At 40.5% G+C, this 14,590-nt stretch overlaps 1 protein-coding gene across 1 annotated transcript; it reads right to left on the bottom strand.

The window, feature by feature from the left end:
- Positions 1-463: 463 nt before the first annotated feature.
- Positions 464-4,077, bottom strand: LOC110307257 (cystatin-S-like). The gene is made up of 3 exons (XM_021179529.1): positions 3,850-4,077; positions 1,573-1,686; positions 464-547 (listed from the first exon to the last, which is right to left on the bottom strand). The coding sequence occupies exons 1-3, from the start codon at positions 4,075-4,077 to the stop codon at positions 464-466; spliced, it is 426 nt and encodes a 141-aa protein (XP_021035188.1).
- Between the last annotated feature and the right edge of the window lie 10,513 nt (positions 4,078-14,590).

Below are 14,590 nucleotides of genomic sequence, written 5' to 3'. Positions count from 1 at the left end.
GGAAAATACCAAAAATACCAGTTAAGAGTCACAAGGAAGTATAAAGTCACAAGTGTCAGGTTATCTCTCAAGACAGTTTCTAAGAGCCCCTAACAATCTAAGAGCCCCTAAAGATAGCACATTTGCATTGTAGGTTCCAGTAATGGTCAGGGTGCCATTCTTTGAATGAACACTCTTTGAACCCAGGAAGCGGGTGGGTGGAGGAAGGAATGACACTATCTGTTTTATGACCAGCACCTGGAGCACTAAGCCACAAAAGCCACACTCCCAAGCCTGGGCCCAAAAGCCTCGAATTTTGTTACTTCTTCACCTGCATGTAATTGTACATGCTTAGCAGTCTAATCCATGGCTGATTTTTCTGCAGGTAATGTGAAATTCATTCATCAGAGCAACATAATCCATTTTGAGTGTTGAGGAAGTGCCAGAGAGGTCTGCATTCTGCACTGTACCGATTGAAAAAAACTTAGTATCCATCACAGTTGAAGTCCATCAGGATTATATAATCTGCCCACGAGGGTAAAAGAACCTCAAAAGAGCAGGATTCACGCTATAAAAGTAAACAAGAAGATTGATCAGTGCTGGATAAAGCTAAGAGGAAATTTGAAACCAGAACTGTTTGACGGAAGTGGCACAGGTGAATCTAAGAAACCTCTGCCAAACTTAACAACACTCTGCCTGATTCAGTAGTGTCTGATGATCAACAACATAATGAAGTCCATCTACCATATGACATCCACCTACATTTTAGGGTCACAGGGCTTCTCATTTCTTTGCCAAAACATCCCTTTTGGAAACATCCTATGACTCATTCCAGGGTCTCAAGTCAGGAAAGTAGCATAGATTCAGTGCACAAGACCATTTCACTCCCAGACAGGGACAATTTGGTGCATGGAACACAGACATTCCTGAGAGCTACATAGTAGAGAAGTTGACATGAAGAGGAATTTCCACTATAAATAAAGTCACTGTATTTCCAGTGGACCGCTATCAGGAGAAAGGCTGGCATTGAGAAAGACCAGCTCAAAGGGCTCATTTACTTTCAGGGTATTCTGAACAGAAGCTCTGCTTGAATGTGTAAGCTTCTGTTCCCAGCAATGAAACCTGTTGCTGCCTCTTCCAGTCCAACCAAGCCAAACCCCAGTGTTCCCAGAGTATATAATTCACACTTTAACTTACAGAGCAACTCAAATTATATATATATATATATATATATATATATATATATATATATATATATACACACACACACATTATACCTCCAGTGCTAGATATATTGTCAGTACTTCCTGTACGAATTCTTAACTAAGTACCCACATATACACATACACACTTCTCTGAAGACCCATGTATAACTTACATATCTTTCCATATTTGCCCAAGGAAAGACCCAAAAATTGTCTTATCTACTTATATGCACACACACACACAAAACACACACAAACACAGGACCTTCCATATTTGCAAGTATTGCATGAGTGTATGGAATTGATCCCAAATGTACTTTCACAAGCTCACAAGCTTGTACATCCCTCTACTTGCACAACATGTCTCTAGCATATGATGTGTTCATACCTCTTGCTTGTCAGTCTGTTCATTTAAGGGACAGTTGGTCAAGTCAATCTGGTTCTTCATACATGTTGTTTTGCCTAGGATCACATCAAAAAAGAAGGTCTTTCCAGATTTTGTCTACAGAGAAAGCAAAGATTCACTTTTAACATTAGGTTAAACCACACATGGACTCTTTTATTTTCCAGTGAGACAAAACACAGAAACCATAGTCTTCCTAAATCTTTGGATGAGTAGGTAGCTCTGAGGTGTCAGCCAGGGTACAGGCAATAAAATTTTGTATTCTGCAATGGGAGGCTGCTCAGAGCACTAGTGATGTCTGAAGGCTAATATACAGGTCTAACTTGAGGCTGAAGCCCACAAATGAGGAAGAAGTAGCTCTATTCCAGTGAGTGATGTGTGGGAACTCACTATTAAATTTCAGCTGACTTCTTATCAAAGTGGAAAATGCACTCTTTTCTTTTATTCAGACTCATCCCTACACAATCATGAGGACATGGGATGCTTCACTGAAAGAATGTTTTACTACAAAAGGAATACATTCTTATATTGTCTTCACCTTAAGAACAACTGTTAATAGGAATAAATATTGCATGTGAAATTCTCAAGGGTATCTTACTTTTTAATTAAATATATTTAGCACTTTTTCTCACATGGAATCCTAGGTTCAACCCATTCAAACTATATAGAAGCAAATAATGATAGCAGATAAAGATTTAAGAAATCTGTGAAGCCAGAAGTGAATACCATGCATCTTCTAGGATCAAGCTTCATATCAACAAAATGAGATTCACCCACAGTATTTAGTGTGCAATGGTCAGAGATTCTCTAATAGTTTACTCATCACACATAATATGCATGACTGAAGATGTTTATGTAGGGATATTTTTTTTAAGTAAGACTCAGGATATCAGAGGTGCTAGTCCCTACAGAGAGGTCTGTCAAACCAAGAAATTAACATCCTGTTGAAAGTCAACAGAGAACAGATCACAGAAACAAAATCAGACAAACACATGAGGTGAAACAAGGGTCTCAAAGACCTTTCACTTTAAATATACCTACTACCTAACTATGCTAGTAAATGTTCTTGGTCCTTATTTTTTCATACAATATTCTCCAGTATGTTTTGAAGGCCAACTCCATGCTGCTATGTTCAGGTAGATTTCCCAGGGCCCTCTATACAAATTTTTCAAGGATAATCTAAACTATCACCCAAATATCACATCTAGAGGAAATAGAAGTAATTTATGGAAGTAGATTCCTAGAACACTCCAAGATAACCATGCAAAATTAAAATAAGATCCTCTGGAATGGTGTACACCTTACTACAAAGACTCATGTGGGAACCTAGATTATCATCTGTATTCAACCTGAAGAACAATTGGATCAAAAGAACTAATATTTTGTCTGTGTGGCTATTTGCTATGAGAGAGGAAAGTATCACCCTGACAAATGTGGTTTTACATGATTTTATTATGCAACATCATCTTGTCTTCATACATCAGCTGCTTCAACTTACCTAGGCAGTATCATATTACACTTATTTAGTAACACAGGAAAATGTAGGCTTATTACCACTACTGGGTGCAAGTGATGCAATATTAAAATATATAAAAGCCTTAAGCAAAGGAAGTTCAGGCAACAGGAGGCTGTTATAAAGACACACTCAGAGCAGCTACTATTGAAACTATACAAACTGAATGAATCCATATGAGAAAAATGTGTGGAATTATTGTTTCTTGTTTTAACTTATAAAATATTTTAAAATGTATTAAAATTCAATATTACCTGATGGAAAGTGTGCACTAAACAGTTTATTAACAAAACATTTGAAAAAACCACTCACCCAGATGTGCATGGGCTTGGAGAAATAGAGAAAGCTTGGTAAACACAATCAAATGTAGTAGTAACAAAGACATTACAGATTGACAGAAAGCCTTTTCTTCTCAGAGAACAGTTTTTGACCATCTCTTCTGTTGTGGCTGCGAAGTTTACCAAGAAACAGACATGCATCCATTGTTATCATACTCTTACATTTCAAAGGAGTAAAACAGAGAGTATTCTACTTGGCGTAAGCCCACCTACTAGGACATACAGAAAACAGATCAACCTGAGGAAAGATGTAGTCAAGGGAAGAAAATGTGAATACTGACATTATGTCCACCTCAAATCACTAGTTACAAAGCAGACTGAGTCAAGATCAGAGAGCAGCAAGGTGGAGAGAATGCGATATGCTCCCCTCTATATGCATAATTCAGGCTCTCTCAATTAAGAGTCACATACCCGCTTTCGGACACTCTTCACTTCCACCACGCGGCTCACGTACAAGTCACTGCGTTTTTCATTGTACTGGAATACAGCACCGTTCAGGGCTTCTTGGGCACCTTCCTCCTCCATACTAGATTCCTCTGTGTCACCCGCAATCTGACTTAGCACAGGGTAAAGACTCAGATTCAGAAACAATGTGAGGGTGGTCAGCAGAAATAGTTGAGTGTAGAGCAGGCAGGCCATGGTCTTAGAATTGGAATTGGACCCAAGGCTAAAAGTGGAACTGCAATATGCCTGGATCAATCAGTGAGTACCTCCTGCAAATAAGTTAGCCTTTTATCTTGTACTCTTAGTTTACATTGACTCCTTGCCAATACCATATGTTTTTTCACCCTTTCCCCTCCTTCTTCTACTCCTGCCCTCTATATTTTCTCTCCTCTAATTGCTTCTAAAAGATGCCAGATCTCCAACCTCTTGTTTCCCTTTCTGGGACACATATTCCTCTTCCCCAAATTTCCAACTTCTCTGTATCTCCCCTACTTCTTATTCTTGCACAGTTCCTGGCTAACTGGTCTCCTCAGCTTTATCCACAAAACATATACTTCCCCTTTTGAGCTTTCCTAGGTTGGTCTTCTTGCATAACAGAAGATATCACCATTCTCTGGCCTTCAAATTCCTACAGCATCCAAGTTGAACACTTATTGGTTCAGAAATGCTTTATCTTCAGGATCCCAAGAGAGCAGTATCATCCAAGGTCAAGATACACAATTCCTCATGGAAATGTAGTATTTCATGGAACCTAGGAAGTTTCAGTACTGCCCTTTTCAGAGGTAAAACTTCTGAAACAACCTTCAACTTTGACAGTGGCAGGTTGTTTTCTTTCTACAACCCATTAACACCAGCCATTAAATTCAGTAAAGGAAGCTCCTTTAAGGTTGACTCCCCAAGTATGCTCTGATTTGATCAGAGGGCCAAAGCCAAAAGTTAGGACAGGAAATAACCAACTGTCCTATGACTTGCACATGATTAATCTGAGAAGAATTAAATATGTAAAAAAGCAATGGGCTTGAAGAGATGCCTCGGAGATAAAGAGTACTTGAGGTTCTTACTGAAAATGTGAGTTAAGTTCCTAGTACCCAACTAAGGTAGTTGACAAACTTATATGACCAGCTAAGCAGAAGTCATGCTCTGGCTTCCATGGTCTCTCTCTCTCTCTCTCTCTCTCTCTCTCTCTCTCTCTCTCTCTCTCTCTCACACACACACACACACACACACACACACACACACCAGAGAGGGAGGGGAAGGGAGAGGGGAAGGGGAGATGGGGAGCAAGAGGGGGAAGGGAGCACTAGAGAGAAAGAGAGAGAGAGAGAGAGAGAGAGAGAGAGAGAGAGAGAGAGAGAGAGAGAGAGAGAGAAACACACACACACACACACTCCTCCATATAGCTGGGTAGACAACAACATTAGTACCAGAAAAATGGGGATTAGATCAAACATAATCGTGTCCTTGTAAGCTTTTTTCCAGGTATTTTAGCTTTGCTAATAGGAATAAAGTTTAAATCTGCCCAGTCCTTACTCCATATCATTTCTTGATGATGCAAGACTGCTGGAACAATTGAAATTCTTGCTGATGAGGGAAAGAATAAAGTACTATATCTTCCTGATAAATATCCAAAAAGAAAGAAACTGAATTACTAGAGTAGTGTTTTTCCATTTGCCCAGAATTATGATGGAATTTCAGACAAATTATTGCCCAGAGACAGAAAGGAAGGTGATATAATTCATCCTCACTCAAACATCTGAAACTCTGTGTCCAGAAACATATGAAAACCTATGATTGGACATTTGAAGAATATGAGAAGTTCCCTGCATGATTAACTGTTACCTAACATGCACCCCACAGAACAGACTCCACACAGAATCTCTTTGACCTTACTTCAGATCAGGTCTGGATCTCATGGAATACGCATTTTGCAAGATTAGTTCATGTCTCTCAAGTTAAAATGATTACTATCAAATTTCATTCAGCAAAAGAAGTAAATTTATGGCTGATATTCTTAAAATGAAGAAAAACTCTCCTTGGAAGTTTGGAAGTTTGTAGTAATTCAGTGCTTCTGTGCTTAGATTTGTAGCACTATTCTTTACTATTCAAGTGTTTCACTTCCAAAGTCTATATCATAAGTTGGGAGGATTCATGAGCTCACACTTAAATCAGCAGGTAAACCCAAAACCCAGTTCTCTGGTCACTCACATCTGCTCCACCAGAATTTTAACAGATTATGCCTAGTTTTTATTATTTAATTTAAAATTTAACATCTGCAGCAATGTGACAGAGTGACACCTTTTCCTATAAACATTCAAATTTAAGGGCAAACATTACAAAGTTGGCTTCCTCTACAATCAAGGAAACTTTTTGTTAAAGTATGCTATGTCCTTCTATGTTATGAATGATGAAATCTGAATAAATGGAAGATATGTATGCTCTTTGGTTTGTGGGATTTTTATGGGACGAAGATAAATGTCAGTTATCAGTGACAGACTTTGGAAAGTACACCAAGATCCCCTCATCCTGAGCTGCAGGTTCCAGGCTTGAATTAGTTCTGTACTGCTCCTAGTGACTTCACTTTTCCTCAGAACAGCCCTGCATTTCTGTCCAGAAAACTGATCATTGGCAATATCCTGGATGGCTTCTCCAAGCTGCCTTCTCTTCCTGAGTCTATGGAAAGTTCTGTGCCCTCACTCACAACAGAAGATTTCTGGAGAAAAAAATGCCCAGAAGAAAACAAGTTATAAGAAAGAGGTTTAATAACTGATGCTGGGAGTTTTGGTTTGTAAGCATTATCGATCATAATGGAAAAATGTATGACCTCCTGAACATTATGACACTCTTAAGTAATGTAGTTACAACCATGTAAACCTCACACAAGTGCTGTAACTGAGTCAAGCTCTTCTCTATAAAGTATAGTTGTAACTAAATACTACATTGATGTGATCTTGTGTAGACCCTAAGAAACATGTGTGAACACATAGTCTGAGATTTACAAGAAAAAAAAAATAAAGGTATAAGAACATGGCAAAAGTCACAGACTTAGTTGGTATACAAGATTTTGTATTGTGAATACTCATAGGGGAAGATATTAATGAATGTATGACTATTCTATGAGCACATGAATTATATATTATCATATATGTACATGGATGTATATAATGGTATGTGTGGATCTGTTGCAGAACTTGTGGAAACACATGTTTTATTTTTTTTTCAAAGAAAATGGTGTGTTTCTTTAGGAGCATGCATACTTTTTCATGGAGTGGTTGTTCATATAAATAGCACTTGGAGAACTATCTAAGTGCATTTAGAAGTATTCTGAATTGTTCAGTAGGATCAGGATATGGAAATTCTGGCATAAGATAATTTATTGTTCTTGCTTCCTGGACTGGAAGAGGTAGCTTCAGGTTACTTGGCAACATTAAACTTCTTATTAAAACCTAAGTGTCTTTCAGAACATGATGATTGCAAGGTGGCCCTGCAATATCATCCAATGCCCAATGTTTTTTCCTAAACAGAAATATTCCTGACATATAATAGCACTTGTTATAGCTCTAATGCCTCATGAACACTTTTGATATGTATTGTCTAAATCTTTGTTTCAAACCCCAAATTAATCTGGGCTGTCCCAGGTTCATTTGTTGATGTTAAGTATGGCACTTAATGTATCCTACTGCTATTACCTCTGAGGTATTATCATGATTCAAGAACTGGTCCTTAAAGTTCAGTATTTAGGCAAATTAATGAGAAATCTTTTGAACCAGGGAAGGAGACTAATGTAATCCAGAAGCATGAAAGCAAGTTTTATAGATCAACAAAAACTGGATGATCTAGCTGAGGTTTTTATTGTTCTTGTTGTTCGTATTGTTGTTTTGGTTTTCTTTTGATTTTTGTTTGTTTGTTTGTTTGTTTGTTTTTAGAGGATTTGGATATGTGTCTTAAGAACATCAGTGCTTACCACTATTCTGACATATTTACTTTAAAACTTGATTTTAGCTCTAACAAGAGCTCTTTATTTTGCAGAGAGAAAGAGGAGTCTATACTGTGGTCTGGATGAACCACATGTCCTTGGGAAGTTGCAGCTGTCACAGAGCCTAAGTCAGTTTCTACCAAGTTCTGCTGTGTGGACTTAAATGGTTCCCTGCAGTTCTTCTTCACTCAGTAAGATTCTCATGCCCAGGGGAGTAGATCTTAGATACCTAGCATGAAGAACTTTGTATAGTAACCTGATAAAGCTAGGCTCTCAAACCTGAGATGCTTCCCTTTGTCCATTTCTCCTTAGGTTCTAACTTTCCAGTATATTACTCTCACACTTTGCACACTTCTTCATCAATAAGAAACCCCAACATCTTGTTTTGAGCTGCACCATCCTCAGACTGTATACAGTTTTGGAGATCATTGAGATTACATAGTGCTCCTGTACATATTAGCGTATCATGTCAAGCTCTGTTTTCTCTGTGATATAAAAAAATCATAGTTGAGAAACAGCATAATTGGCAGGGAACCCATTTTTTACAATCACTGTCTCCAGGCAAGGGCTTCAGTAAGGGGAAATCATGTCTACCACCCTCAATCCTCAACTGCAGTTTTAGGAATGAGACTGATAAAGGAACATAAATTGTTTGGTGACCATAATGAAAAGGAGTGACTCATCCACATGTACCCAAATTACTTACTTGAGATTATGAACTGCACAGCTCAGGTCCCCAGAAAACCCACACTTGACGTTTCCTGAACATTCCATTTCCATGCAATATAGGTTTAGGCACATACAGAAAGCATAGACAGAAAATATATCCTTGTCATGTAAGTAAAACACTATACACAATCCAAGACATGGTGACATAATACAGAGGAAGGTGAGGTGCATTCCCATTCATAATTTGTTATTGGGACCAACTGGTATGTCTAGGATCACAATGTATGATCCTATGGATGCATCCATTCTCTATACTCCAGACGACACTAGTGCCTACACAAATCATGTATGATCAAGTAGGTCCTGATGGTTGACATTGATACACCCTGCTTATTTGAGTGCTAGCACAAACAACATATGATCAAAGCAATATTTGTTTTGGGTTCCTGGATCCTTTACTCCTGGACTTGGGTTGTAACACCTGTTCATTAAGCAGTTAACCAAAGTGTCACACAACCAAGTATCCGCTAGAGAAATCAAGACCTTGTATTTCTGTACTCATATTTCACTTTTATGAATCTTAAATTTACATATTAAGATATATGTCCCAGCTGGATAATAGTATCCCTAAATTGTTGGGAACAAAATAAAGGAAGGACCCTGGAGGGGGACCCAGGAAGAAGTGGGATAGGAAAAAGATGCCCACACCCCACCAGAGTTTTCCTATTCTCTGGTCAGTCAGGCTGCTACTTACCCTATCCACTCATCCCTGGGTGGGTATTTCTCTATCCCTCTCTTCAGGTAATGGCCAAGGGGCAGCCCTGCCTGGGGACACCTCCCCCCGGAGCTACTTTGCTAAAGCCACCAGGGTTGTGGGACAGAGGAAATGGGGGAAGAAATTCCCAACACTGACCAGAGTATGCAGCAGAACTTGAAGGGCAGAAAGAGACTCTCTATGGTTTAAGAGCTTTATTATAAAAATGCAGGGGAAAGAGAGAAGGTATGAGAGAAGGGGGGGAGGCTAGAGAGAAGAAGAGAGAAAGAGGAAGAGAGGAGAAGAAAGACAAAGAGAAAGGGAAGAAGAGAGATAAGTGAGAGATGAGAGAGGTGACAGGAAAAAGGAGTGAGAGAGGGAGGTGGGGGCTGATCACCCCTTTTATGGTCTTCACTGTTGCTAGGTAACTGGAGCAGAGTTTAGCCTGAAGGTCAGAAGCTTGGGCCATTGCTTATGTGACTACTGACCATGCTTCTCTTGTGGGGGCTGTGGGAGGTGGTACCTTAGGCAGGGACTGGAGTTCCTGGAGCATGAGGGAATGCCTACCGTGTCGTGTAGGTGAATTATGACCATCAGGGTTCAGACCTCAGCTTGACTGGATACCAGCCTGCAATTCCCCACAATTCCTTCTCTTTTTTTTATTAGAAAAAATTGTGGTGGAGGGAGTCACTGATATGACTGTGACAATTTTAATTGTGAAAATTTAGAATTGAGTGTTATTATCAGAAAAAAAAATATAGCCTAGAGAAGTAGCAGAACAAAGCCAGAGTAGTAAGAAGAGTTGAGGGTACGAGTTAAAAAGGCAAGAGATTGAGTTGAGAAGGCAAAAGACTGTACATTCAGTCAGTTTCATTGGTACATGCACAATTTGAGGGTAATAAAATCCATTGTTGAACAGCAATTAATTAATCTAGATAGACATTATGCTTTCCTCGCTATCAGTTAACTTTCCCCGAAGTTCAACAACCATTTGGCTTTAGCAAAGAGTCCATCTGTAGCTGGAAGGTCCCAAGTCTGTCTTCTGTAACGTTAATGCATGTCTCCGGAGCCTTCAGTCAGATGAGATTTTTTGAGGAAGGCAGCTTTGTCTGTAGGTCCCTGTAGATGGTGCTGTCTCAGGTGGATCTGTGGCAGCAGGTCCTGTGTGGAAATAGACCTGTAGAGTAATTGTAACAAAGGAGCAGAACACCAACAGAGGATATCTGCATAGTGTGGATAGCAAAAGTTATGCCTGCAATGGTTTGCTTAGGAGCACATCCCAGTTCCTTTGGATGGCTAAGGAAGAAAATATCACGTTAATTGTGTGACTGGGGTAGGCCCTTAACAGTTCTTCTGTAAAAGAAAACATGTTATTAATTATGGATTGGACAACTTTTGCACCTTAAAGGAAATTTTAAACAAATTGTAAGGCTTTTTGGACATATATGATGAATACTAGAGAGAAAAAAGATCATTTACAAAAAGAAGCAAAAAAAATTTTTCGTTAAAAAGCACGATTCAGGCATTCCTGTAGGATAGCACAGCTTCAATGCAGCTTTCGCGAGCTTATCTGGATGGGGGGAGGGGCATACTTCCCCCTGTTTTCTTTTTATTTTAACTGGAGAGAAAAGGGCCACACAGCTGTCAATCACTGCCTAGCTGGGTCTTATCCGGAGTAACGAAGGACTACGGAAGTTAGAAGACTAACTTCCTTATAGTTAAACCGGTAACAAAGAATTGGAAGGGGACCTCACACCAGCCACCAGGAACACTTTGGAGAGAAAGAAAGTAACAGGACAAGTTTTTGAACTCGATAACTCACGGTCTGATGTCGGTCTCTATGCAAAGCATTCGTCAGCTGTTTCTGTCTCACTCAGATGGCATAACCATCCTCTGCTAACAGTTGTTGGGAACAAAATAAAGGGGGGACCCTGGATGGAGGACCGGGTAGAAGTGGGATAGGAAAAAAGATGCCCACACCCCACCAGAGTTTTCCTATTCTCTGGTCAGTCAGGCGTGAGAGGGCTGCTACCTACCCTATCCACTCCTCCCTGGGTAGGCATTCCTCTATCCCACTCTTCAGGGGGTGGTCAAGGGACCCCCCCCCCCAGAGCTACTTTGCTAAAGCCACCAGGGTTGTGGGACAGAGGAAATAGGAAAAGAAGTTCCCAGCCCTGACCAGAGTATGCAGCGGAACTTGAAGGGCAGAGAGAGACTCTCTATGGTTTAAGAGCTTTATTATAAATATGCAGGGGAAAGAGAGAAGGTATGAGAGAAGGGGGGGGGAGGCTAGAGAGAAGACGAGAGAAAGAGGAAAAGCGAAGAGGAAAGACAAAGAGAAAGGGAAGAAGAGAGAGAAGTGAGAGATGAGAGAGGTGACAGGAGAAAGGAGTGAGAGAGGGAGGTGGGGGCTGAGGACCCCTTTTTATGGTCTTCACTGTTGCTAGGTAACTGGGGAGAAGTTTATTGATATGGAAGCGTGGACCATTGCTTAAGTGACTACTGACCATGCTTCTCTTGTGGAGGCTGTGGGAGGTGGTACCTTAGGCAGGGGCTGGAGTTCTAGGAGCATGAGGGAATTCCTACCGTGTCATGTAGGTGAAATATGACCATCAGGGTTCAGACCTCAGCCTGACTAGATACCAGCCTGCAATTCCCCACACTAAATGACAAAGCAATGTTGCCTAATAGAAACAGCTGAGTATAGGATGTCATTATATAGTGAGGTTTTCTTTTTCACTATTTTATTTATTTTTCCCATTGGGGTTGCAGCTTTCCCTCCTTCCTTTCCTCCAACTTCTCTCTCTCTCTCTCTCTCTCTCTCTCTCTCTCTCTCTCTCTCTCTCTCTCTCTCTCTCTCTCCTTCCTTTTTCCCTATACTTCTCCTTTTCGCCACAGATAAGGGAAGGACTTCCTTAGATATCAACCCCCATGGCAGATTATGATGCATAAGACTGAGGTTAGACAAGAGAGCCTAGTTAGGGGAAATGAATCTAAGGACAGTCAGCAGAGTCAGAGACAGTCCTTGCTCCTGCAGTAAGGAGTCTGACTTGAAGACCAAGCTACACAGGTGTTACATATGTCCAGAGTACACGTTCTCTGGTTAGTGGTTCAGTCTTTGTGAGCCATCATAGGCACAGATTAGTAGATTATTCTGTTCATTTGCTTGTGGTGTCCTTGATCCATCTAGATTCAACAATAATCTTCCTCTCTTCCACAGGATTCCTCAAGCTTGATTGATTGTCTGTGGGTTTCTGTCTCTGTGTCCATCAGTTACAGTGCAAAACTTGTAAGACGACAACTCTTGTCTTAAAGGTATAACAGAATATGATTAATACTCTCAGGGTTGGGTTCTCTATCATGGCATGTTGTAAGCCGGCCTGTGGCTTACAAGGACCGGGTACACCAGAGAGGCAGGCTGGGGCTGAAAGAGACTTAGACAGCGAGAGGTTAATGGAGCCAAGACATGATTCTGTTCAAGGCCCTCTGTTTACTAAGAGAGTGTGCTTATAAAAGGGGGTAAGGCCCATCCCCCGCAAGTCCATTCTTGGTGTCTGGAGCCAGCCTGTAGGTGATGTATAGAATAGGATGTTCCTCCGGAATGCATCAGGTGCTTCTCATCAGGTAGCAGTGTCTTAGAGAGAGCAGTGTCAGGTGGCAGAACAAAAGAGCCATCTAAGTAGGAAGGCTCCACCTTAGATAATTTCCTTCACAGTGGCAGCAAGGTCAAAGTCTGGAACAGCCTACTTCAGGGCTGAGGGAGGCTACAATGGTATAGTCTTTAATTGGGCCAGCCATTGTTTGGACATTCCCTCAGTTTTTGATCCATCTTTATTCCAGCACATCTTGTAGGCATGACAAATTGTGGTGTAAGCTTTTGCAGCTGGGTTTGTATCTGAATACCTCCACAGAAATTCTTGCCTGGTTATAGGAGCTGACCATTTCAGGTTCCTTAACCCCATTTCTAGGAGTCTTTGCCAGGGTCACCCTCACATATGGCTGGGAGTCTCCACTGATATGAGCTTTAGCTCATATAAGAAATTCCACACACATGTCACTACAGATCTCATTTTACTCCTATCTCCCAGTTCTCCCTCCATCCTCCCCACATTTTATCCTTCCTATTCCCCTACTCATCCCCTCTCCCACCCAGTACCCTCCATCCATCTATCCTTCCCACAATATCTAATATATTTATCCTTCTCAGTGAGATTCAAGAGTCCTCCCTAGGGTCCTCCTTATTATTTAGCTTCCTTTGGTCTATGTATTGTAGTATGGTTATTCTGTATTGTATGGCTAATATCCACTTATATGGGAGTACATACATACCATGCTTGTCTTTATACATCAGGGCAACCTTGCTCAGGATAACTTTTCCAATTCTATCCAATGTTTGATCCAAATGTCACATACAGCAATTGTTCTTAGACAGTAGCAACTCCAGAGGAATGGCGATAATTTTATTGAGCAAAGCATGTCCAGGTGATCTGTGGCTTACAATGATACATCCGAAAAAAGTTTGTAAAAAGGAAACAGAAGACAGTGACTTAGGTGTGAATTACTTGACTGCAGTAGGATTATCTCTGGGATTCCTGGCATCTTGACAATGGGGTGAAAACATAAGAAAGTTTCAGAACTAGAAACAAGGTCTGTAAATGGTGGGTAACTGTCTCTACTGGCTCATAACTCAAACTCTTTCACAGAAAATTATTGAAGGCACAGTTTCCTCAAAGTGATAGAGGTACAGAAGAAAGCCTCATACTTCTCTCTAAGAAAGGGGAAAAAAAGATAGACCACCAGAAAACTTATATTTAAATGGAATATTTTCAGCCTAAGAAGTCAAATAGGAATGGTAATCATGTGAATGCCCAACAGGCCCTTCCATGCTTCTTGGTTCACTGGATATTCAGCATAACTCTATAATGGACAATGGTCATTGCTTCAATCACCTAGCGTCCACAAGATGTTGCACATCCCATCAAGAACTTATGATGTCTTGAATCCTTATACATAGCACAGGAGGCCGGAGGCTCAAGTTTTATCCAACTCTGGTACATTGACAAATCTCTAAGTGTGGCACAAGGCAGAATCAAAGGAGAAGATATAATGCTGACAATAAGAGATGATATTGAGAAGATATGCACTGCTACCCCCAAGTGTCTATTATCATTGGAACCTGAGGTATAAGGCAGAAGCTGGCAGTAGAAGCAGGCGTTCATCCAGAGAGATTTTAGTGTTGCATATAACTCTGATCTCTTCTGTGCCTGGTACAAGCTGTATAGGATAGCTTACAGCAAGCAAGTGAGTTTTCT

Source organism: Mus caroli, unplaced genomic scaffold, assembly GCF_978045245.1.
Source record: "Mus caroli unplaced genomic scaffold, Mus_caroli_1 scaffold_2, whole genome shotgun sequence".
NCBI lineage: Eukaryota > Metazoa > Chordata > Mammalia > Rodentia > Muridae > Mus > Mus caroli.
Note: the sequence above shows the minus strand (reverse complement) of the source record. Positions and strands in the feature narration are given on the sequence as shown.